This window comes from Musa acuminata, chromosome BXJ1-10 (genome assembly GCF_036884655.1).
Source record: "Musa acuminata AAA Group cultivar baxijiao chromosome BXJ1-10, Cavendish_Baxijiao_AAA, whole genome shotgun sequence".
NCBI classification, from domain to species: Eukaryota; Viridiplantae; Streptophyta; class Magnoliopsida; order Zingiberales; family Musaceae; genus Musa; species Musa acuminata.
This window is the reverse complement of record NC_088336.1, coordinates 31,583,230-31,604,856: the sequence shown is the minus strand read 5'-3', so window position 1 is coordinate 31,604,856 and position 21,627 is coordinate 31,583,230. Positions and strand designations below refer to the sequence as shown.

The 21,627-nt window shown below is 42.7% G+C and overlaps 4 protein-coding genes across 4 annotated transcripts; 2 read left to right on the top strand and 2 right to left on the bottom strand.

Annotated features, from left to right (window-relative positions):
• LOC103969226 (uncharacterized) lies at nucleotides 1–4,681 on the top strand. The gene is made up of 5 exons (XM_018819597.2): nucleotides 1–397; nucleotides 936–1,376; nucleotides 1,453–2,737; nucleotides 2,829–2,975; nucleotides 3,845–4,681. Exons 2-5 carry the CDS (start codon nucleotides 1,296–1,298, stop codon nucleotides 4,363–4,365), a joined length of 2,034 nt encoding a protein of 677 aa, XP_018675142.2. The 5' UTR covers nucleotides 1–397; nucleotides 936–1,295; the 3' UTR covers nucleotides 4,366–4,681.
• Nucleotides 4,682–6,280: 1,599 nt separating this feature from the next.
• On the bottom strand, nucleotides 6,281–7,696 carry LOC108951172 (homeobox-leucine zipper protein HOX13-like). The gene is made up of 3 exons (XM_065088176.1): nucleotides 7,399–7,696; nucleotides 6,947–7,305; nucleotides 6,281–6,873 (listed from the first exon to the last, which is right to left on the bottom strand). The coding sequence occupies exons 1-3, from the start codon at nucleotides 7,454–7,456 to the stop codon at nucleotides 6,556–6,558; spliced, it is 735 nt and encodes a 244-aa protein (XP_064944248.1). The 5' UTR covers nucleotides 7,457–7,696; the 3' UTR covers nucleotides 6,281–6,555.
• A 1,233-nt stretch (nucleotides 7,697–8,929) lies between these two features.
• Nucleotides 8,930–11,799, bottom strand: LOC135596201 (bet1-like protein At4g14600). The gene is made up of 4 exons (XM_065088177.1): nucleotides 11,640–11,799; nucleotides 11,397–11,520; nucleotides 10,218–10,274; nucleotides 8,930–9,386 (listed from the first exon to the last, which is right to left on the bottom strand). Exons 1-4 carry the CDS (start codon nucleotides 11,678–11,680, stop codon nucleotides 9,225–9,227), a joined length of 384 nt encoding a protein of 127 aa, XP_064944249.1. The 5' UTR covers nucleotides 11,681–11,799; the 3' UTR covers nucleotides 8,930–9,224.
• A 574-nt stretch (nucleotides 11,800–12,373) lies between these two features.
• On the top strand, nucleotides 12,374–21,491 carry LOC135596200 (4-diphosphocytidyl-2-C-methyl-D-erythritol kinase, chloroplastic-like). The gene is made up of 11 exons (XM_065088174.1): nucleotides 12,374–12,636; nucleotides 12,732–12,827; nucleotides 12,920–12,988; nucleotides 13,376–13,480; nucleotides 13,640–13,696; nucleotides 13,795–13,995; nucleotides 14,827–14,919; nucleotides 15,006–15,105; nucleotides 15,200–15,299; nucleotides 21,019–21,104; nucleotides 21,212–21,491. The coding sequence occupies exons 1-11, from the start codon at nucleotides 12,433–12,435 to the stop codon at nucleotides 21,316–21,318; spliced, it is 1,218 nt and encodes a 405-aa protein (XP_064944246.1). The 5' UTR covers nucleotides 12,374–12,432; the 3' UTR covers nucleotides 21,319–21,491.
• Nucleotides 21,492–21,627: the final 136 nt, after the last annotated feature.

Below are 21,627 nucleotides of genomic sequence, written 5' to 3'. Positions count from 1 at the left end.
AACCTCTCCTCCTCCCCCTTCTCTTCCTCCACGAGCGGCACGGCGGAACCACATTCTCTCTTCCGCCTCCTCCGCTCGTTTTGATCTTTCCTACCTCCATCTCCGGCTCTCTTTGTATTAAGATTGTTACGCCTCTCTGTGCTCGAAACATGTAGCTTCCCTGATAATCTTCTCACGCTCTGGTTTCTGACGTCCCGTAGAGTTCTCCGGTGGTGTTTCGTTGCGGGCCATTCTTTCGTCTCTTCTTTGAGATTGAGAAAGGAGGAGTAAAGGTGGGATTTTTATGAGATTGATGGTAAAAAGATTGTTCTTTTGCTTCGTTCGTGGCTTCTATTGCAGTCGAGGTCGAGGTGGAGGCCGATCTAGATTGTAAGCGCATCGGAAGCTTTCTTCTGTGGTTCGTGTTTCTAACCAATAGGTCTTCTCGTGTTTGGGATTTATTCTGTTTCTGAACAAATAAAAGGAAGATAATGTGATCTTTTTCTTCCTTAGTCTTCTGGGATTAGGGAAAAAAGGGCACCGGGAAGAACACTTCCAAGCTTTGGCCATGAAAACCGATGAGGCGTTGCCATTGGTTTTCCATGCTTCCAAAATTTCAGCTTTTGAATGTTCTATCTGCTCATTGGTTTTTTAATGCTTCCCTAATCTTTCATCTTTTGCAATATGATCTTCTTTGTGGAAACGGAAATCCTTCTCTTTGCCCATCGATTCCTTGTACTTTGGTGATCCAGAATCTAATGGAGGAATGCTTTTGTTGCTTTCTCCATCCGCTTTTGGATCAGGATCAAAGGCAAAACAGTGATATTTAACCAAAGGGAAAAGGACAGTTTTAGAGCAAAGATCGAGCTTTTCCCCCTCCTTCATCTGTGTTTATGGATTTGGGGTTTGTTAGATTCAAAGATCTAATCTGTTCCTTTCTTTTTTGCTCTCCTAAGGGCTGATACTGAACAAGAATTCGGGAGGGTTCTCAGCTGGTATCAGAGCTGTTCTAGATCACTCTGGCCGTCACTGAGGTACCATCCTCTCGCACCTTGAGAAAGGTGTGGGCTCAGGAGGACGCGCTCTTCCCTCTACTCTCCGTTCCAATCTCCACTCTCCTTATTGTCTGGCTTCTCTGTCAGATGGTTAATGGATCGCCGGTCGACAATGGCTAACCCGTAAATTCATTTCAGTAGATACCACCTACCAGTCCTTCGTCGTTTAAGCTTCTTGTAACCCCATCGAGTCTGGTAGCTGTTCTTTAGAATCATAAGGAGAAGGTACTTGTCAAACGTATCAGGGATCTTGTGTTGTTGATGAGTTTCGTGATATCGGTAAAGATGACAAGAATCAGTTGCTTCCCTGCTCTTCTGATTGGAAAGAAGAAGAAATCCAAAGTGAGCACACATATTCGGATTTAATTTTTGCCGATTTCTGGTGCTATTTGGTGCTCATTTGACTTGTTACTTGCAGGAGTCCTCAAAGATTATTCATCCGAAAAAGGAGAATGGCAATGGAGATTTTTCAGTTGAGGCAGAAGAATTCGTCTATGCATCTATCGAGAAGGCAAGAAAGGAGGCATCTTTCGAGGACTCTGTGTCAGTAAAAACTCGGGTGAAGGAGGTCCCTTCAACCAATGTGAAATTGGTGAGGAACGGCAAGAAGGATGAGGATTTGGTTCAAACCGATGCGACGATTGAGGCAGCTTATGAGGGAGGTGATGAACATGATGATTTCTTGTCGATGAAAAGAGATTTCTCTGACTTCGATCTCCAGGCCCTGGCAGAAGAAAAGGGTGAAACCACTTGCCACGGTTTGAATCAAGAATTGAGCAATGGTGGATTGGAGAACGTATCTGAGAATCTCGATGACATCACACCCGAAGTAATGATCCAGAGTGGGCATGTAAGTGATCCAGGGATGGGCCGGACCACTGCTTTCTGGGGGTCTCCCATGTTAATGCGCTCATGCTCTAATATTGAGACGAAGAGAGCTAGTAAATTGTTTAGGTCCACAACCAATGCCCGCTCGTATGATGATGACCTTCAAAACTTATCTGGAAATTTCCTTGGAGAAGCACCAAAGTCAATCCAAGGCAGCCCGACATCAGTAATTACCTCATGGAGTGCCGATAAAGTGATGCTAAAGAAGAGGTCTTCGAGTCAGGTGCTTCCTTCAAGAAGTAGGAAGCTTTGGTGGAAGCTTTTTCTATGGAGCCACAGAAATCTTCACAAGACTTGGTCTTCGAAACCAGAGAGGAATGTCACCGTCGATGATGCTTCCAATCAGAAAGATGGTTATTGCTCTGATACACTCGAACCAAGCTGCGGGGCTGATTTGAAGAACAAGAAAGCCGTGGAAGAATCTGACATTAGATGTAGGAATGGTGCATGGCCTCCGAACCAGTGGGTTGCTTTTTCTGCAGAATCTTCTTCCTTCGATAGAGTCAGTGCTTGGGTTCACAATCTTGATGACAGTCCATTCTGCCCAATCGAGGACGATGAGAACGAAGAAGATGAAACAGCAGCAGGGTCTCAGACACACCCAAATTTTCTGGAGACCGGAGAATCATCCAGCAAAAACTGCGCTCGAAATTGCCGGCGTGCAGCAGAGGAGGTCTTGCAGGCCAACAACATCATCCAATCTCTGAATTCACTTTCCTCGGTGGCTCACATTGCCAGCATGGGCTTAAAGGTCATACCAGCAATTTCAGTTTTCACCAGCCTCCGGTCAGTCAATTTATCTGGCAACTTGATAGGTAAAGAATTGGCCACTTAATTGTGTAGATGAAGTAGCAACTCATTTCTCAACCATGGATGCTTTACATGACTAGTCTCATGTTGTTGCAGTTCACATTTCGCCTGGATCTTTACCCAAGAGTCTCCACATGCTCGACTTGTCGAGGAACAAGATTGGCACAATCGAAGGACTCAGGGAACTGACAAGGCTTCGCGTTCTTAATCTCAGCTATAACAGAATCTCGCGAATAGGTCATGGTAGGAATTCCTATCTTCATAACTTTGTTGTTGGATTTGCTTGTGGTGTCCTTTGACTTGATTTACTTCTGCACAGAACAGCAGTTTGAGAAAATGGGTGTTTTATCCACATTAAATTAGATGGGGTTTTAGTAAATAAGTCATTGATCTAAAACAAATGTATCTTTTAAATGATCCATAGCTGAAAGATTTCGAGCGATCGGAAAATGTGAATTCTTTAGGGAAATTATGCCTGTCAGTAGATTCTGAGTTCTGTGGTTTATGATTTAGGTATGTGCTTCTCTTCCAGTATCATAACTATGACTCTTTTTGTTTTGGTAGCAGATATCTGTCATTACCGGCTCTCCGACTAGCCAGTAAGGTCAGTTATCTGCTTGAGACATTGAAGGTTCTCATTCGGAATGCGATAAATTTGTCCCATTGGTATGTTAGCTCACCACACTAGCAATAGATTTCATCTCCTAATAGATCAGTTGGGAATAAGGTGGTCCAATTGGTATTTGCAAGTCTTTTCCTTTTTGTAGTTTGTAGCTTCTATTACAACATTATGACTTGGTACTCAACTCACTGTTTATTTTGACAAGAACACAAAATCTGTAATGCATAATAATGAATCTTGTTTGAATTTTCCATAGTCTGGATGTGTTGGTGATACAACTTTGGGTTGAAGAATATGTGGATGTCATGTCAGATTGTCCATAAAGTTATTTGTGGTGGTGGGTAAGAACAATATCTAGTTGTATTCAGCTGCAAAAGAACACAATTTCAGATAAGATGCTAATGATCTGAATTGAAATGCTTTCATCATGAACTTAGTAGTAGAAATGATATTATCTGGGAATTGAAAGGTTTTGTGGATGCTTTTACAGGGCTGTCATACTGTACTCTAATCAAGCAGCTGTATCTGGCCGGGAACAAGCTTAGCGGTGTTGAGGGACTTCACAGGCTTCTGAAGCTCACAGTTCTTGACCTGAGCTTCAACAAGATAACCACAGCAAAGGCATTGGGCCAGCTTGTTGCCAACTACAACTCCCTGTTGGCCCTCAACCTGCTTGGGAACCCGATTCAGAGCAACATCGGAGACGACCAGCTACGTAAGGCAGTCTGTGGCCTCCTCCCACATCTAACGTATCTGAACAAGCAGCCTATCAAGCCGCTAAGGGCAAGGGAAGCGGCAACCGACAGCGTTGCCAAGGCTGCCCTCGGAAACAGTGGCTGGGGAACACGGAGGAGGGCGACCAGGCGAGTTGGCCAGGTCTCAACTAGTTCAGTTAAGGGCATGACCGGCGAGGGAAGCAGCCATAGAGGTGCAGGTAGCGGCGGCGGGCACAAGAGCAGCAGACATCGATCAAAGAGCAGGCACCAACACTCCATTTCTACGAGGAAATAAGCGCATCGAGCTTGTGGGTTTCCAAAGTATCAGACCTTTATGAGATCCACGCGTGGACCAAATCTAAAGATGTTATTCGACAGAGTTTAGGCCTAAATTAAGGATTTGATTGCAGTATGGTAACACCATCGGAGGTGTGATGTGAAGAACCCAAAGTCACATTCTTGGAACTCTGTCAATGTTGTTGTTCCATGTTCTGTCTCCTGTACAGCTATAAATTCTTTTGTCTGGTAGACATGTATGTTGTTTGATCTGAGCTACTCATTCATCATTTTTCTAAGAAGTTTCAATTAGATCTGTGTGACAGATTGTTTTATGGACTTCAAATTTACAATTAGATTTGCAACTGTCTTTTAACTCTTGCAGTGATTGTCTTGAACATTTTCCACCGGTTATCTTTAAGGACATCAACCAACACCAACTTCTTCCTTCAGTATCGGAGATGCTCATAAATCTCAGATCAAAGGTACTCTTATATATCAAGATGATGTGACCCATGAAACATATCAAGCAACACGATACTTTATTAGTAGTAGTAAGCGCCATTTGCAATCCAACGACATGGGAAATGGGAAATGGGAAATGCGCAGGCATCACAACTTGTGCAGTTTGATCACTAGAACTAGACAAAGGTTGATGACGGACAGAAAGCCGGAACGTCGCCTGAGCTCTGTTGCCGCAGTGGGCGGCGGCCGGGGGTCTTCACTGAGTGGGGTCACAGGAAGCGTCGTGGGCCTCGTGCCCGGCCGCGGCGCAGCCGGTCTCGCAGGACTTGCCGCAGTCGGAGTGACCGGTGCCGGGGATCGTCTTGCATCGCTTGACGCACTTGCAATAGCATGAGCCGTCGTCGGCGGTGGCGGCGGCGGCGGCTGAGGAGGAGGCCGTGAAAACCACCACCAGGCAGATGAGGGTGAGGGCGAGGGCCTTGCTGCAAGCCATCGTTTGATCCTCCTTGCTGCTGCTGCTGCTGCTGCTTGTGTGCTGTGCTTGGAGAGCGGGTAGCTGCTGAGTCTTGGATGATGGGTGTGGCCTTCTCGCTCTGGGATTTATAGCTATGGGAGATTGCTCTCACGCATGACTTGTGAGGCAGGAAGTGGTGGTGGTCTCCTCCATTGTTGGAGCACCATGAATTCATCCTTCGGAGCTGGTCAATGCGGAACTGTCACTGCGTGACTGTGTCGTTTGATTGGGCCGAGTGCAAATCCCATTTCTGTAAATTTATATTTTTTTTATACTTTTAATGTACAAATATTTTTAATTATTTAGTAAATAATTAATAAAAATTAATTATTTGTTATTAGTATATTACCTTGGATGACTAATTGTATATTACCTTTTAAACTTAGATTATATTAGTATTATGATCCTTATACTTAAAAAATTATATTAAAATTTTTATAATTTTAAAAATAAAATAAATAATCTTATTTGTCTTAACATTATCAACTGTATTGATGGAAAACACAACACGTGACACTACGTACTGGATCGGTACGAAGACAAAAAGATAATTTTAATATTTCTTTCGTTTCTAATAACTTTATTGGCAAAAGGATAATTTAAATATCTCACGTGCTAAAAGTAGAAGAGAAATTAAAATTATCATTTTATCTATCACTTTTGTATTGATCCAATAAGTTATATCATTATTGTATTTTTCACTAATAATGACTTTAGGATAAATACATTTATTTATTTTACTTTCAGAATCATAGAGATCCCAATATAAATTTTTTAAGTACAGATATTATAATGCTAATAGAGTTCAAATACAAGTAACTACAATTTGTTCATTTGCCTTAACATCATTATAATTTTAAAAATAAAATAAATAATTTTATTTGTTTTAACATCGTTAGTTACATTGACGAAAAACATAACATATAAATCGATACGAAAATGATAGACAAGAAAATAATTTCAATATACCTTTCGTTTCTAATAACTTTATTGATAAAAAGATATGTTAAAATAATTTTTAACATTCTATACATTAAAAATGAAAGATATATTAATCTAACCAATTGTGTTACTTATATGTTTTTGTTTTCCAAAACAACCGGCACAAATGAAATTGTTTATTTTCACAGCTCGCATTTTGAATCCCACTGCCCTTACAGAAAGAGACTTCCGCACTGCACTGTTTGGTTTCTCTTTCTTCCAATCTCTCCGGCCTTTGTGCACAAGTCACTATTGCAGCGACGATTTGAAGTTGTCATAGTCCCATGCATCGAGAAGTAGCAGCGGCTGCTGCTGCTGCTGCTCCGAGAACAGGCTGCTGCAGAGCTCCTCCCCACCCAAAAACTCCTCGTCCAAGTAGCTGCCCTGCGCATCTCGAGCCTTGTTGTCAAAGGAAAAGGAGGAACCATGAGGCCGGTTTGCTTCAGCATTGAACACCACGCTGCGGTCGCTATCGGAAGCGCCGTCCTTACAGATCAGAGGAGGCCTCGCCTCCTCCGCTGCGTCCATCTCAGAGGCTGAAAGCTTCTTCGCTTTGAGATCTTTGATCTGAATGGTTCACCAGGGATGTGATAACACATGTATAGTACTTGAGACGACATCTCGAGTTCTGCATGCTCACCTCGGCTATAAGAGCCTCCTTGTCGTGGCGGAGGGCATCACAGTCGAGCTTGAGGGCATCATGCTGAGCCTTGAGGTTGCTGTAGTCGCGCTCGAGCTGCTTCGTCTTCCATCGAGCGCGGCGGTTCTGGAACCAGACAGCCACCTGTCGTGGCTGCAGGCCTAAATCTTGTGCCAGCCTCAGCTTCCTCGCGGGGTCGAGCTTGTTCTCCACTTCGAAGTTCTTCTCCAGTGCTCTGGCTTGCTCCATGCTTAGTCGGCGCTTCTTCTCTCCCAGCCCATTGCTGCGGAGCTCCTCCTCGCACTCCATCTCCTCCATTCCATGGAGAAGAAATGCCTCATCCTTAACCAATTCTTCCACTGACAACAATGAAAAGTGCAGGTCTAGTGATCTTTAGAGAGGGAGAGAGAGAGAGGGGAGGAGGACAAGACCAGGATCTCTTTCTACCAGACCTTTAAGGGTGTCTGAGCTGCTGAGCCTCTTCATCTTGTTTTGAAGTTTCCTTTCCATTGTAACTTTGTGGATGGGTCACGGTAAGGAGGATGGAACGATAGAGAGCAACAGAAGTGAGATGGACGGAGGTAGGAGGAAGGTTTGGCTGAAAGGGAGCTAGTTGTTCCAAGGTAACTCTTTTTTGACCTTGTTCTTGGCCATCTTCTCTACTTTGAGCCCATCACCAGATGCAGAACAAACAAGCTCTCAACATAACAGAACCTGATCTGATGATTCAAGAAGAGAGGTATGATTTCAGCAAGTTTATGGAGTCTATAAATAAAAGACAGCAGAGCTAATTAATTGTGGTGGTGGGGATAAGAGGGTGACATTGTTGAAAAGGTAGGAGAAGGGAAATGAACTGAGACTATGATGCAATTGACACTCAAATGCAACAGTGTTCCATTTGTTTGTAAGAAATATTTATGTTATTGGTGGAGGGAAGAGGAGATGTTATTAAATTGTTTTTGCTTTTAGGTCTCAATAGCATAGCTAATAAACCTATCATTTTCTTATCTTTGCACCACTTAAGTGCAAATCCAGCTGAGCCACAACACAAAAATCTTTAGACTATACTTGGAAGCCAACAACTCATGTCAACATGTCTATTCCACAGTTATCACCTAATACAAAAAAAAAAAATCAAATGGTAAACGATTCCCTTTTACCCTGTCTTCATTTTTCTCTCACCCATGGCTTCTTGCATCTATAACCAAAACAAAATCCATGGTACTAATATTTTGGATCATCTGCTTAAACAATTGAATCATGTTGAAGTTGAAAATTGCTTTTATTATTATTATTATTAGTATTGTTTGTTTACCAAATCTTGTTCGTCAAATGTCTAAAACATCTATGAGGTGGAATAGCAACGTGTATCTGTCTTGAGCACGTCACATTGATTGCATGGACCAATAAAATGACATTGTGAGAAGTTTTCTATTGATGTCACTCGCAGAGAATGGCTGGCCAAAGACTGAACATCACATTACTAATGGCTAGAATTAGGTAGAGATGAACACCACAAAGAGAGTACGTGTAGTAAACATCCATGGTTTATGATCCAACAAGTCTGATCAACTTTTCATTTGCCCATAAATCTTAGAGACATGACATCCACAAATAAAAGAAAGAGGGCAAAGATAGCTGCTGCTGCTGCTGCGGTTGATGCTGTATAGAAACAAACCTGTTTTGAGCGTGTCTATGAATATACCATTAGTGCAGTGATTGACACGGCAAACTGAAACTTTGATGATTGCATCCTCTATAGACTTCTCTTGGATATCAGCAACCAAAGCTTTCGTTTACGACTTGAGCCACTGATTCCTTAATTCAGCATCCAACGTATCAAAATATTCCAACAAAGGTTCATCAAATTGTCTGCTTAACATAGAACCATCGTCATCAGAAAAATGCTCCTCCATATCACACAATAATTCTACATTTAAATACAAGGATACAAAAAAAAGATGGATTTAGGAGCCCATGATATGAGAAATAACCAATATACATTCTTGTTGAAGATGAGAAACTTTCCACACCGTACTGCATTATAATGTCTCTACACAAGTCCAAAAGGTTCAGCATCTCAGGAAGAAATATATTCCCCACAAAACAAAGAAGCTCTCATCGATACCAGCAAATCATTAAGCTCAAGTATCCTGAGCGGCTGAATGATTTTAATGTTCTAGTGATTCTAGTTCTAAGTGATAAATTCATCAAGAATAGAGTCAAAAATGTTATCCATTCTGACAAGCTTCTGATTCTTCTTTGACATCTTTTTCCCTCATCTTTTGGAAAATTTAGACCATAGATAGATTAGAAAAAAACAGAAGAGAGCAAACAGGACAACATGTAAAACATGGTTTGAGCCCTGCTGGATAATTTTCTTGTTAATCCTCCTCACGTTGTTCTTTACCCCTGCCTGAGCTTTTATGAGAGTCATTTGCTGTTTTAAGGGAAAAAAAATGTATCAAATAATGATTAGAATATAAACTATGAACAAGATCTAGTAGATATCCAAATATATAAGCATTTTACAGATATCCAAATATATAGATATTAGGAGTTACAATACCTAATATTAATAATCCTTTCCTAGGAAGCAAAATCATCAAGACACCGAAGCAAATGCATTATCTTTAGGAGAGATCACTGCTATTCAAAGGAACAAAAAGCAAACACTCATCACCACTCATCCCCAGTATATAAAAGTTCAAATACCAAACCATGGCAATGCCATATGAATTTAACATAATGTCTAAAAGATATTAAGAAAATCTAAGCACTTACATAATAAATATGCCAACAGTCACAAAAGCATCTAGCAAATTAGCATTATAACCTCAATCTCCATTTTTTCATAAACATGAAATATAATTTTTGTAGTTCTATGAATGCAATTAAGGAACTTTCGGAGAGTACATACACAAACCGAAAGCAAATATATCATGAAAGCAAATATATCATGAAGCAAATTAGCATTATAACCTCAATCTCCATTTTTTCATAAACATGAAATATAATTTTTGTAGTTCTATGAATGCAATTAAGGAACTTTCGGAGAGTACATACACAAACCGAAAGCAAATATATCATGAAACTAATATAAAGAATTGTGATAGTCCTTTTTCTTCAAAAATTAAGAGTGTGAACAATTAAAGTTAAATAGATAGTTATAGTTCAGCAATTCAATAAATTAAGCACGTAGGCGCACTGGGGAAGTGCATGCGGTAATTGAAACTGCCAAAACTGACTAATAAGTAATAACTGAAATTACCAACTGAGATATGAAATCCTTCTGAAACTTGGCTTCATTTTCAATCTCTTGGGCTACCTGGTATGCCAAATATAAGTTTTGTTAAACAGAGAAGCCACAAAATCCGGGCAAGGAAAGAAATTATGACAAAGACTTATCTTGAAAAGAAAATGCTAAATGAAACAATCTATAAATCACGTTAGCAACATTATCAGACGATTATAAAGGTCATTCTTATAAAACAAAGCATTGAGGTTACATTTATTCCAAGCACATATATGTTTTCATAAGTTGAAGCCCATCGAAGATGTAAAACTTAGAATATTCATAATTATAAGATAAATACAGTTGCATAGATAATGAAATACTGCAAACCCAAAACCCGTTGGTGCTTAAGTGTCTAGCAGTACACGATAAAGCTTCCAGCTTCTTTTTCTTCTTAGATATTATCTCATGAAAGTTTGCATCGCATATACCCTTAAGGATAGAAAATAATGTGCAGTTAATCGAATTTGTTTGCATATATTTATACAACTTTGCTTTTGTTTAATTGGTGGCACCACCGGGGTGGATCAGCTTTCTAAGGATTTTAAAGAATGACATTTGTTAACTTTTGTTGATTAATTAAGCACATCATAATTCGTTCTCCAATGAATCTCCGTGCCTTGTGCTTTATGATTGTATTTACCATCCTCGGATCTATCTCAATAACCAATCATCTCAGACATAGAAAATCTTAACTTACTTTTGTAGAATCTTTAAGCACGACCCAACAGAATCATAATCATGTTCTTTTTCTTCCCAAAAATGTAAATAAGTACCAGAATCTTAATAATGTATGGCTTATTCAAGAAAAAATAATACCAAAATTTCCATAGATCCTGGAAAAACTCAAATAGAATGCAACCAAGCAACATTTCAACGACAAACCATTATGTGATCCAGATTGAGTCAGCCCTAAGAACACCAATTATTACCAGGAACAAACCTAAAACGTTCGAAGCCAATAGCATCTCTAAACGATCACCAAATTTTGTTCTTTATTTTGCCAATATCTTCTTTATTCACATCCGACTTTTCCATCAACTATAAAAACGCATCCAAAATGAAAAGAACCAACTCAAGGTACATAAGCTAAGAAAACCAAGATCAACAAACTCCAAACGCATTTCCATCAAGAGAAGCGAAAAAAATACTCACGCCCTTCAGCTGTCGGATCTTTCCACGGAGGCCAGTGATGTGATCGTCCAAATCCGCGTGTATCGGATCGATCTGCAACTGGATGTCATCCGAGGCCGCGGCTGGCCTCGAGGTGAGGCCCTCTCTGCAGCCCAAACCCCGAGAGGCCAAATCTAGGTCATCTTAGATACAAAACAAAACCAAAAAATAGCAAAATTCCAAAGAGAGATAGAGAGAGAGAGAAGAGAAAAGAAGATGATAAACCTCGATCGAAGAGGACCAGATCCATGGAACGGATTCGCCATTAGAACCAGCGAACGAGCGCTCAGCGTGGGCGAAAGGGGAAGAGAAGACGGCTCGCAATCCGCGGAAACTAAGAACGGGGAAGAATGGGCAAGAAATAAGGGAAGACACGAACGGTTCGGCTCACTTGTTTTGGTCCGGTCCGGTTCTGTTCAACCGGGTTTGTTCATGGTTTGAACTCTTTTGCATATTAGTCCTCTAAATATTTGTTTTTGACCCCGGAAGATGAACGGCTGGGATTCACTTTCATTCCAGTGCTACGGAGACCGCCAGTTCTCTTTGACGAGAATCTGCTCACCGATGTGCGAATAAGATTGTCAAAAATAATCGATTTTGTGCCAAAAATAAATTCATATCTCATCTCGCAGATGGCAGTAATATGACCGGAGAGTCTTCAGACCTCCGTACATCATATCGGGAGGAGAAGAAAGCGGATGGTATGATTACCCCGCGAGTAGTCACTTCTGCGCACTGCGGTGAGGATAATGACTCGATATTCAAAACATTTCATGCGGGTTCGATGTGCGATCTAATTTCGGTCCGATTAAGCTCGAGTGTGATTGATTTCTCTGTTCTATAGCGTAAATTGAGTCGGAATCGACTGCAATCGATCGGGTTCTAAAGTTTATGACTGGTCTGATAAATCACCCAATAATATAATATTGTTGAGACATACTTCTGTTCTTCCGAGCTCGCTCCCCACACACAAACCCATCCCCCCCGCGGCGATCCCCTCCCCTCCCGTTCCGATACGATGATGGCCTCATCCCATCTCCTCTCCCACCACCCCCACCCTTTCAGTTTCGATGGGAAGAGATCCAGCGGACTCTTCAAGAAAGGGGCGGCTTCTCCCACTCCTTGCTTTGGCCTCGGGACTTCATGTTGGAGGAGGACGACGAGGAGTCGTCCGTCGCATAGAATCATGGCTGACTCAACATCTGGGAGGAGGCAAGTGGAGGTGCGCGGAATTACAAAATTAAATGCCGTAATTGTGGTTCTGCTATTTCAATCGGTGTATTCTAGGGCATTCTCTCAAGGCAATTTGGTTTCTAGGTAGTGTATGATCCGGATGAAAGGTTGAACAAGTTGGCGGATGAAGTGGATAAGAACACTGGACTTTCTAGGCTGTCCCTCTTTTCGCCGTGCAAGGTAGTTGGCCCTGAACACTCGGACTTCTCTCGTTGATACCGTTGCCATGGCAGTTGAATTGATCTGTGTCTCTGTGGTCGTGTGACCTGCAGATAAACGTGTTTTTGAGGATTACTGGTAAGCGGGAAGATGGTTTTCATGATTTGGCATCGCTGTTTCATGTAAGTTTAAAGCTTTTACTCGCTGCAAGTTAAATAGCTAGGAAAAGGGATTGCATTTTCTGTTATTAATTTATTTCGTACCTCTGTACGATTGTTGTTAATCTTAGTTTATAGGCCTCATTTGTCGGCCCCAGCACCGTAGCAATAATAGTTGAAATTTCCAGTGTGGTAGTGTTTGCAATTGAAGAGTTATTTGGCTACTAGAACCAATTACACTTTTGTTGTGAAGTGCTGGATGCTTATTCTTGTTTGGTGATTTTTATGTCAGTGATGAGGCAAGTTGCTGTTGTATAGATATGGAAAACTTTTTGGGGTTACAGTTTCAGTGTTTATCTTCTTAATTTATGATTTATGATTGTTTTACTTATATATCTCTCAAACTTTCAGGTTATAAGTTTAGGAGATACTATCAAATTCTCCTTGTCGCCAACTAAGACCAGAGATCGCTTGTCAGCTAATGTGTCAGGTGTTCCACTGGATGAAAGAAACTTGGTATGTTTAAGTATCATATGTTGTCTTCAGGTGGATATTGTCGGATGTTTGAGATAACTAGACTTGAGTTTTGTACTATACAGAAAAAAACGTTTGTTCATGTCATAAGCTTTCATGGAATCTTCTCTTACTCTGGAGTTCTGTGTTGTTAAATGTCAGATCATCAAGGCACTCAACCTTTATAGAAAGAAAACTGGTACCGATAACTTCTTCTGGGTAAATCCATATGTTTTGAGGCAAAGTCTGAAATTGTTTGAAGTATATATTCTTTCTTAGAGATTTTAAATTAATGTCCATGTCCACATTACATACAGATTCATCTTGATAAGAAGGTGCCTACTGGTGCTGGTCTTGGAGGTGGAAGTAGTAATGCTGCAACTGCATTATGGGCTGCTAATCAATTTAGTGGCTGTCCTGCTACCGAAAAGGAACTTCAGGAATGGTCAGGTGAAATTGGTTCTGATGTCCCCTTCTTTTTCTCGCATGGAGCAGCATATTGTACTGGTAGGGGAGAGGTATGCATCACATAGATGTTGCAAAACTATTGTTTCCTTTTTCCCTCGATAGAGACTATATAGCTAAATATCATCTGGTCATGTGTGTATCTTTTGAAAATCCAATCTAGCTCATGCTAACATGGTAGAAATTATTTGCGATCGTTTGTCTCTTTGTAGTTTCCTTTTAGCACGTGTATGAAATTTCTGTTGAAAATTCCTCTACGGTTCTCATGTTAAAGAAGCTATTATCAGAAGAACAGAGCATTTTCTCTACAGGATTGAAAAAAATGTCAAATATGGAATGCTGAGTTCGAGTTTAGCAACCTCCAATTGATTAATTTCCTGCTATATGTTAAGCAGTTTTAACTCAAGAGTATCCCTGTTAGTCCAGAGTCACAGATAGATGCATGTATCATTTGGACATGGTATCTGCATCTGGTATCATAGCTTATACTAGAACACAGTTCATTATCTTATGGACGTTGTCAAAACTGGAGATTCATTTTAGTAGGCATTTGTAGTAGCTCACAATTATCCTTCAAGAAGGATTTAACTGATCGAGAGTTTCAGAAATATTTGAATGTGTCATGATTAAAAACTCACACTATATTGAACTTCGTGTCTAGTTTATTTTGCTTATGATTAACTGCATAATGACAATCCTGAAATTAATATATTTTAACATGGCATCCTTGGACGTGAGGTGTTTCTACCTTTCTTATAAGCATTTTCTTGGTTATCTTCATGTTCTTTCTGTGTCGGGATGGGAAAGGCACAATGCATAATTTTTGTTCTGATTTGGTTAACTAGTATTGAGTTTGATGGTTTTCTCGAAGGATATTTTTGCAGGTTGTTGAGGATATTCCACGTCCACTGCCACTGGACTTGCCTATGGTTCTCATAAAGCCTCAAGAAGCATGCTCAACTGCCGAAGTTTACAAGGCAACAACATATAACTTTGATTAAACTTGACATGCATCACCAATTGTGCCTTTAGTTTCTACCTACTTAGATTATTTCTTGTGCAGCGACTTCGGCTAGACCAAATTAGTTCATATGACCCACTGGTGTTGCTTGGTGAGATCACTCAAAATGGAGTATCTCAAGATGTTTGTATAAATGATCTTGGTATATATTTCTATTGCACCTTTTTTATGCTTATAGTGTCTCTTTCTAATAACTGGTCACTTGCATATTAAGAAATGTTGCTTCTGCTTTGCAGAGCCTCCTGCTTTTGAAGTCCTTCCATCTCTTAAAAGGTTGAAAAAACGTGTGCTTGCTGCCAGTCGCGGACAGTACGATGCTGTTTTCATGTCAGGAAGGTAAGATGATCACCAGCTTTGCTTAGGTTAGATATGAACGGCTTTGGGTTTGGCATGAACTCATAAGCTGATATTTTACTGGATTCTGTTTAGATTCTGTACATGTTATGCTGCTTCCACACCCATTTTGAAGCTTGTTTTCCTTTTGCTTAACTGAATTAAATGACTTTGTTTCTCTGACTTACATGTCTTGGAAATTGTGTAGCTTTAACTTGCTGATGTTCAGTTTCTAAACTCCTGTGCAAACTTTGAGTTTGTCTGCTAATTTTGCAATATCAAATAAAAATAAGCGAGCAAGCAAATTAAGAAAGCAAGTTATCCAAACATTCTGTTGAAGATGCACTAGAAATTTCTTCTCTCCATGTTTGTGGCATGCCTATGGCTGACACCCCTGAATGGACGAATGGAGACAAAAAAAGTTGAATACATGTATGAGAGTAAAATAGGAGGCAAGTACTTGTTATGAGTCAGGATCTTTCACAAAATAACATACATAATTCTTGCATCCATTTTTTCAATCATGCAGTTGTTTGAAGCTCTATACCTTGAAATGATCTTGTTCATAGAGCTCCATGTAGCATTGTTCGTCTCAAGTTTTCAATGGATAAATCAGAATTTTCCAATTTTCGCAAGGGCATGAGTGAAATCATCCCTACTGTCACGACCTTAGCTGGTTTTGCCTAAGTCGTGCGGCACCCTTGCGTGTCCGTCCGCAAAGGTCAGCCTCCCCGAAGCCTCCCATTGTCCCTTAGGACCAACAAAAGAGAGAACGGGCTAGAGAAAACGCCTCAATCGGGATCCACAAGCAAACATCTCCGAAAAACACTTTATAGACAATGCAAATTACAAACATACCTTACAAGCTCTGAACAGTGGCACCACAAAGGGTAAAATGGTCCATTACAGACCGAGAATCTCTCTCACGTGTCCACATGACACAACTTTTATTTACAAGCCTGAAGAGGCCACCAACCCAACTAAAATGGGACTATCAAGCCTTCGGCCGCCCCTCTACCTGCTGTACAAGGCATGAACATGCCAAAAGACACGGACATACATAAGCATTACATCAAACACCCTGTTAAGAAGTTTGTCCGTGACATTCTCCCCCACTTATTCCTTCGACGTCCTCGTTGAAGCCTTTGTCGACACTGCAACTTCTCGCCTTTGCTGAATCTTCAATCTTCTGCTCCAGCTACAATGCGCCTCTTGACTCCCAGCTGCTCTCCGCTGTTGTTTTTGAGTAGTCGAACCTTTGATCCGCCATGCTGCTTCAACTCGCCAATGACTCTGACTCTGGTGTGGGGTTGGCTGAGTTGTGTTGATCCTCATTGATTCCTGCGGATCTCCTAGATGAAGGAAAAGACCATCCTTACTGCGTCAGTCTCTCATAAATTCCACATGCTGCTCGAACTGGGTGGATACTTGTTGGAGCTTTAACGAGCATCGTCTCGCAAACTTCTGAAGTTTTGGGTCCTTCCTCCACAAAATCTGCTCATTGACTCTTCTTTCAGTTAGTTGTCACATCCAAGTAGGTTCGCATCACTTCCGCTTTCGATTGGCATTTCGTTGGGAAATGAAGCGGACAATCTACTCTCAGTAGCACTGATCACCGTTGGTGAGGATTTGACAACTATTGTCTTCCATTATCTTCGAAGGGTCTTTGAACTTGTGCAGAGCTCCTCTGCTGGATAGATAAGAGAATTGGGGTACTCGGTTTCGCCCATCCTCTTAAGAGTTGAGAAGGCAAAGGTTACTTGACTTCGCCCGCCTCCTCGAGGTTGTACTTCATGCGTCGAGCTGGTTACTGGCCTTCGCCTGCTCTTTGCTCACACTTCTGAAGCACTTGAAGTGTTTGCACTCCTTGCGTTGAGTTTAGTTACTGTGATTCACCTTCTCAATGCCATTGAACTTCTGGAATGTAGGAAGTTTTCACCCCAGCTTGGAGTAATTCTCTGATAGATGAGGTCGCCTCTGGGATTGTACCGTCTTCTCCATCAACCCTGCCGCCTACTCCACTGAGTAGTAAAGGTACAGCACCGCGTACTGCTTGCTTCGTTCCTTGGTCGTGCACTCTTGCATGACCCGAAGTTCTTCACTTACGGCTATCTTGATGAGAAACTTGTTGACACCGGTCTTACGAAGTTCCTCGGCCTCTGCCCTTCAGCCTTGTCTCGGTACTTGGAGATTGCCTCTGCATGCTCCACCTCCTCGGCCCCTTTCACGACCAAGCGCTCTCCCTCCATGAGAGCAAGGGATCAATGACTTTCACGGAAGTCCCGCCTCTGCGGTACCATGGCGCTGCCATGCCCATGGCCCTACTATCCGTTGCCTCGCATCTGCATCCCTTTTCTTCACGATCAGTAGATATGTCTCTGTGGCACTCCTCTGAGTCCACCTCCATTCTAACCGATGCTTGATTTTGGGTAGCTAAGTCCCTCTGGACTTGTCGTCGCTTCCTCGCCCCTTTCGACCCCCTGCTTCAACACCTCTGTGTTCTCCAAGCAGTCCGTTTGGTCGATGGAAAGACAGACTGCAACTCCTATGCATGGCCTCTACCATCACGTTGTAGAGTTTGCACCGATTCTGTTCTCCTTAGCTTCCTTGGTAGCAACGTCCGCTTACTCGACCTTGTCCTTTGACTTGTCGGGCTCCCTTAAGCGAATATGAGCTCTGGAGCAGTCCAACTCTCCAGCTGCTTCGATCATACCTCTGCATGATCAAGTCCCTCCCATGGGACTCACTGGTACTTGCATTCGAACTCTTCCCTTGGTGGAACACAGCCCCCATATGCTGATGACCAAGGTTTTCATCCGATGCAAGATTCGATGCACGCCCGGAAGACCCGCCTCTGCGGTACCATGGCCTTCACCCCTTGAATCCAAAGCCCTTCTTGCCGTCGTGTTGTTCACCGAAGTGGAGCTTCCAGTAGCTCTCGATCATACCTCCATATGATCTAGTCCCTCCCGGGACTATGTCGTGTGTGTCGCATTGCCACGAACTGTTTCACCACGATCCGCTGCACCATGTCGCCTCCTGGTGACATCTCCATTGCATTCTGATCCTTGTGGAATAAACTCGAATTGTGAACCCTCCATGTGTGGCCTCTGCCAATACATCGCAGGATCTCTTCCACCTTCGGTTTTGTTCGCTCCTTTGGCAATCGACCTTCATTCACCCACTCCTGGGTCACACCTAGATGAAGCACCGCTCTAGGACAGTCTGTCGCCTAGTAGCTCCCGAAGTCCCCCGACTTCGCTACAATTAGTGCACCATTGTCTGGATCCTGGGCCTCTGCCCCTACCAGCACAATCTCCGCTGCGCACCGCTTCCTTCATGGCAACTTGAATGGCAACACTGTGGCATATTCTTCAAGAGTACCCGCCTCTGCGTCCTCTTGCCCCGTGCTAAGGCCTTCTGAACTCAACTTCGCCTCCGCAAATTGAGTCGCCTTAGTTCCTCCATCAAATGCTCCTCCGAGATAAGGTGTATGTGCCCCGAAGCTCCCTTCGTCTTTGGCACCATGCAAGATGAGTCCGCTCTGTCAGAATGAAGGACCCAAGGAACAACATGATTCTACTCCTGCCTCTACAAGAGTTCATGTCCTTGACCTCTGTCTAGGGAAAGCACTGTGCCTCTGCTCCATGTTCCAACTTCTATGCTGGCTCCTTTCATGCGGCTTGGGTACTTCGCCAAGTTACACCCAAGTTGCTCCGCTCCTCGTTTTTGCATTGAGTCGATGGTGGCCCTCGCGCCCACCATTCCACGGGTCAGCCCTCCCTTGAATTCGATTTCCATATCGACTCCAAGTGTGCCTCCATTTGAGTTGCTTTGGGTCGCTCCCCCACTTGATCTCGCAATGCATCCACCAATGCATTCTCTCAAGCGAGATCATGCGATGACTCCTCGCCGCCTGCTCAGTCCATCGAGCTTCGTGGAGTTGTTGTTTGTAGAGGTACTCCTCCTCAACATGTGCAGTCCGTCGCACATGATTCTCCCTCTGGAGAGCTGGGACTTATCCCTCCTGGATAACTGTCCCATTGGAGCAACATCTCTCTTCGTTTCGGAGACCACCATCCCCTTGGACTACTCCGATCTGCTGAACAAACTGTGCATTGTTCTGCCTCCTGCAAACACACTTGCTAGATTGCACCTCCTCGTCAATACAGCCCCCGCTGCGCCCCTCAAGGCCTAGCAACATGCTGAACTTGTTGCACACTTCAGCCTCCTACGGACGTATCCTTCACATGCCGAAGAGAAAGTTTCAATGCTCCATGGCGCCGAGTCTCGATCGCCTTGGGATGGCCACGAACATTCCATCGTCCGCATACAAGCCCATGCATGAGTACCAAATTCTTCGAGTTAGCAATTCCCCTCACCTCTGTGAGCTTTGCATAACTCTTTTGGTCGTTGAGCAACTCATTCCACCTTGCATGGTCTCATTCTTGCCAAGCGCCTCGCTTGCCTAGAGCACCATCAAGTATAGTTGTCAACGTTGAGCCGTAGCTCAAACTCAGCCATCCCAACCTTTGTGCGCTCCGCATTCTTCCAAGCTTGCCTGTTCTCGTGGTGCCTCTTGCGCGAAGGGTTGGCCATTCCTCTGAATGCCAATCTCGGATGCCCGCTCCTCTAAGCGACTCCTTTTCCCTACATCTCTATGCCCGTTTTCCCCCCAAACGGTCGCGCGTGTGCTGACTGCCCTCAACGCAGCCCCGCTAGGTCCCCCACGTTTGCATGCTAAGTGTTTCTATGAGTGCTTGTTCGGCTCTGATACCATAATGTCACGACCTTAGCTGGTTTTGCCTAAGTCGTGCGGCACCCTTGCGTGTCCGTCCGCAAAGGTCAGCCTCCCCGAAGCCTCCCATTGTCCCTTAGGACCAACAAAAGAGAGAACGGGCTAAAGAAAACGCCTCAATCGGGATCCACAAGCAAACATCTCCGAAAAACACTTTATAGACAATGCAAATTATAAACATACCTTACAAGCTCTGAACAGTGGCACCACAAAGGGTAAAATGGTCCATTACAGACCGAGAATCTCTCTCACGTGTCCACATGACACAACTTTTATTTACAAGCCTGAAGAGGCCACCAACCCAACTAAAATGGGACTATTAAGCCTTCGGCCGCCCCTCTACCTGCTGTACAAGGCATGAACATGCCAAAAGACACGGACATACATAAGCATTACATCAAACACCCTGTTAAGAAGTTTGTCCGTGACACTACGGCATAAATTGTGCGACCCTGTAAACATTCATGACTGAGCCCTTGGAAGCATCCTCCAACTTACATGTTTTATTGCATTTGGATTGAAGTATAAAACCTTATTGTGGATGGTGACTGAGTTTGGTTCAGCATTCAGCAGAACTGTGCTTGCAACTGGCTGAAAATTACACTTGATGGAAGTCCAGGTCGTGAAATTTTATGGAAACAATGCCGGCCGTGTTGGCCCTGTTAAACCATCATTTTTTTTGACATAGAATACAGATAGCAGAACTACAAGAAAGTTCCTTTTCTGCATAATGTTATCTCAGAACTACAAGACAGTTGTTCTGAGATGATATTTGTGCCTGATTTATGACTATATTTTGCTTATTAATACGATTGGTTCGATCGCATATCTCATGAACAAATAATCAGTGATGACATTTGGCTTTTGAATTTGAGCATTGGTGCTTTTACTAACCCTTCAATGTTCTTCACATATCTCGATCAGCGGAAGCACCATCGTCGGTGTTGGTTCGCCGGAGCCTCCTTCATTCGTATATGATGATGATGAATACAAGGATGTGTTCGTCTCAGGTAAATGTATTGTCCATTTCCATTCATACGTACCTGTGGGTTTCTAATCCTGCCATTTCTCTATCCAATTGCAAAATCTTAGTGCTTGTTTGAATTATTTGATGCAGAGGCGTGCTTCTTGACACGCCAAGAGAACCAGTGGTACAGGGAACCGAGTTCACCGATCGCCTATTCCAGTGAAGATTTGACTTCTGGAGCAGCACCAACAAGTTGAAATGATCTGTCATTCTCTTCCTGCTCGATTCGCAATTTCCTTTACGAATGAGCATACAGATTTATGTAATGGCTAATATATGACAGATGAAATAGCTTGTAGAATTGTGTATGCTTCACAATTATATGATATTACCAGCATATCAAAACCCAAAGCTGGGCTTACTTATTCAAGTTCGAGTCAAACTCATCGGTTCGACCTTTCGCTCTCGGTCAAAGGCGACGCGTTGTCTCGAGGCTTCCTTCGTTGATCACGTCGCATCATCGCCGTTGCTGTTCGCCTCAAGTTCATGTCATAGGATGGCGATGC

Bases quoted from the DNA above. Each gene is read 5' to 3' on its own strand.
- LOC135596201 (XM_065088177.1), bottom strand. From the start codon at position 11,680: ATGGCGAATCCGTTCCATGGATCTGGTCCTCTTCGATCGAG. The intron at 11,521-11,639 runs GTTTATCATCTT...TTTGGGCTGCAG, and splicing joins TCTGGTCCTCTTCGATCGAG to AGAGGGCCTCACCTCGAGGC. The intron at 10,275-11,396 runs GTGAGTATTTTT...TTGGCATACCAG, and splicing joins AGATCCGACAGCTGAAGGGC to GTAGCCCAAGAGATTGAAAA.
- LOC108951172 (XM_065088176.1), bottom strand. From the start codon at position 7,456: ATGGAAAGGAAACTTCAAAACAAGATGAAGAGGCTCAGCAGCTCAGAC. The intron at 7,306-7,398 runs GTCTGGTAGAAA...CATTGTTGTCAG, and splicing joins CAGCTCAGACACCCTTAAAG to TGGAAGAATTGGTTAAGGAT. The intron at 6,874-6,946 runs GTGAGCATGCAG...TGAACCATTCAG, and splicing joins AGGAGGCTCTTATAGCCGAG to ATCAAAGATCTCAAAGCGAA.
- LOC135596200 (XM_065088174.1), top strand. From the start codon at position 12,433: ATGATGGCCTCATCCCATCTCCTCTCCCACCACCCCCACCCTTTCAGT. The intron at 12,828-12,919 runs GTAGTTGGCCCT...TGTGACCTGCAG, and splicing joins CCCTCTTTTCGCCGTGCAAG to ATAAACGTGTTTTTGAGGAT. The intron at 13,697-13,794 runs GTAAATCCATAT...CATTACATACAG, and splicing joins GTACCGATAACTTCTTCTGG to ATTCATCTTGATAAGAAGGT.
- LOC103969226 (XM_018819597.2), top strand. From the start codon at position 1,296: ATGAGTTTCGTGATATCGGTAAAGATGACAAGAATCAGTTGCTTCCCT. The intron at 1,377-1,452 runs GTGAGCACACAT...TGTTACTTGCAG, and splicing joins GAAAGAAGAAGAAATCCAAA to GAGTCCTCAAAGATTATTCA. The intron at 2,738-2,828 runs GTAAAGAATTGG...ATGTTGTTGCAG, and splicing joins TTTATCTGGCAACTTGATAG to TTCACATTTCGCCTGGATCT.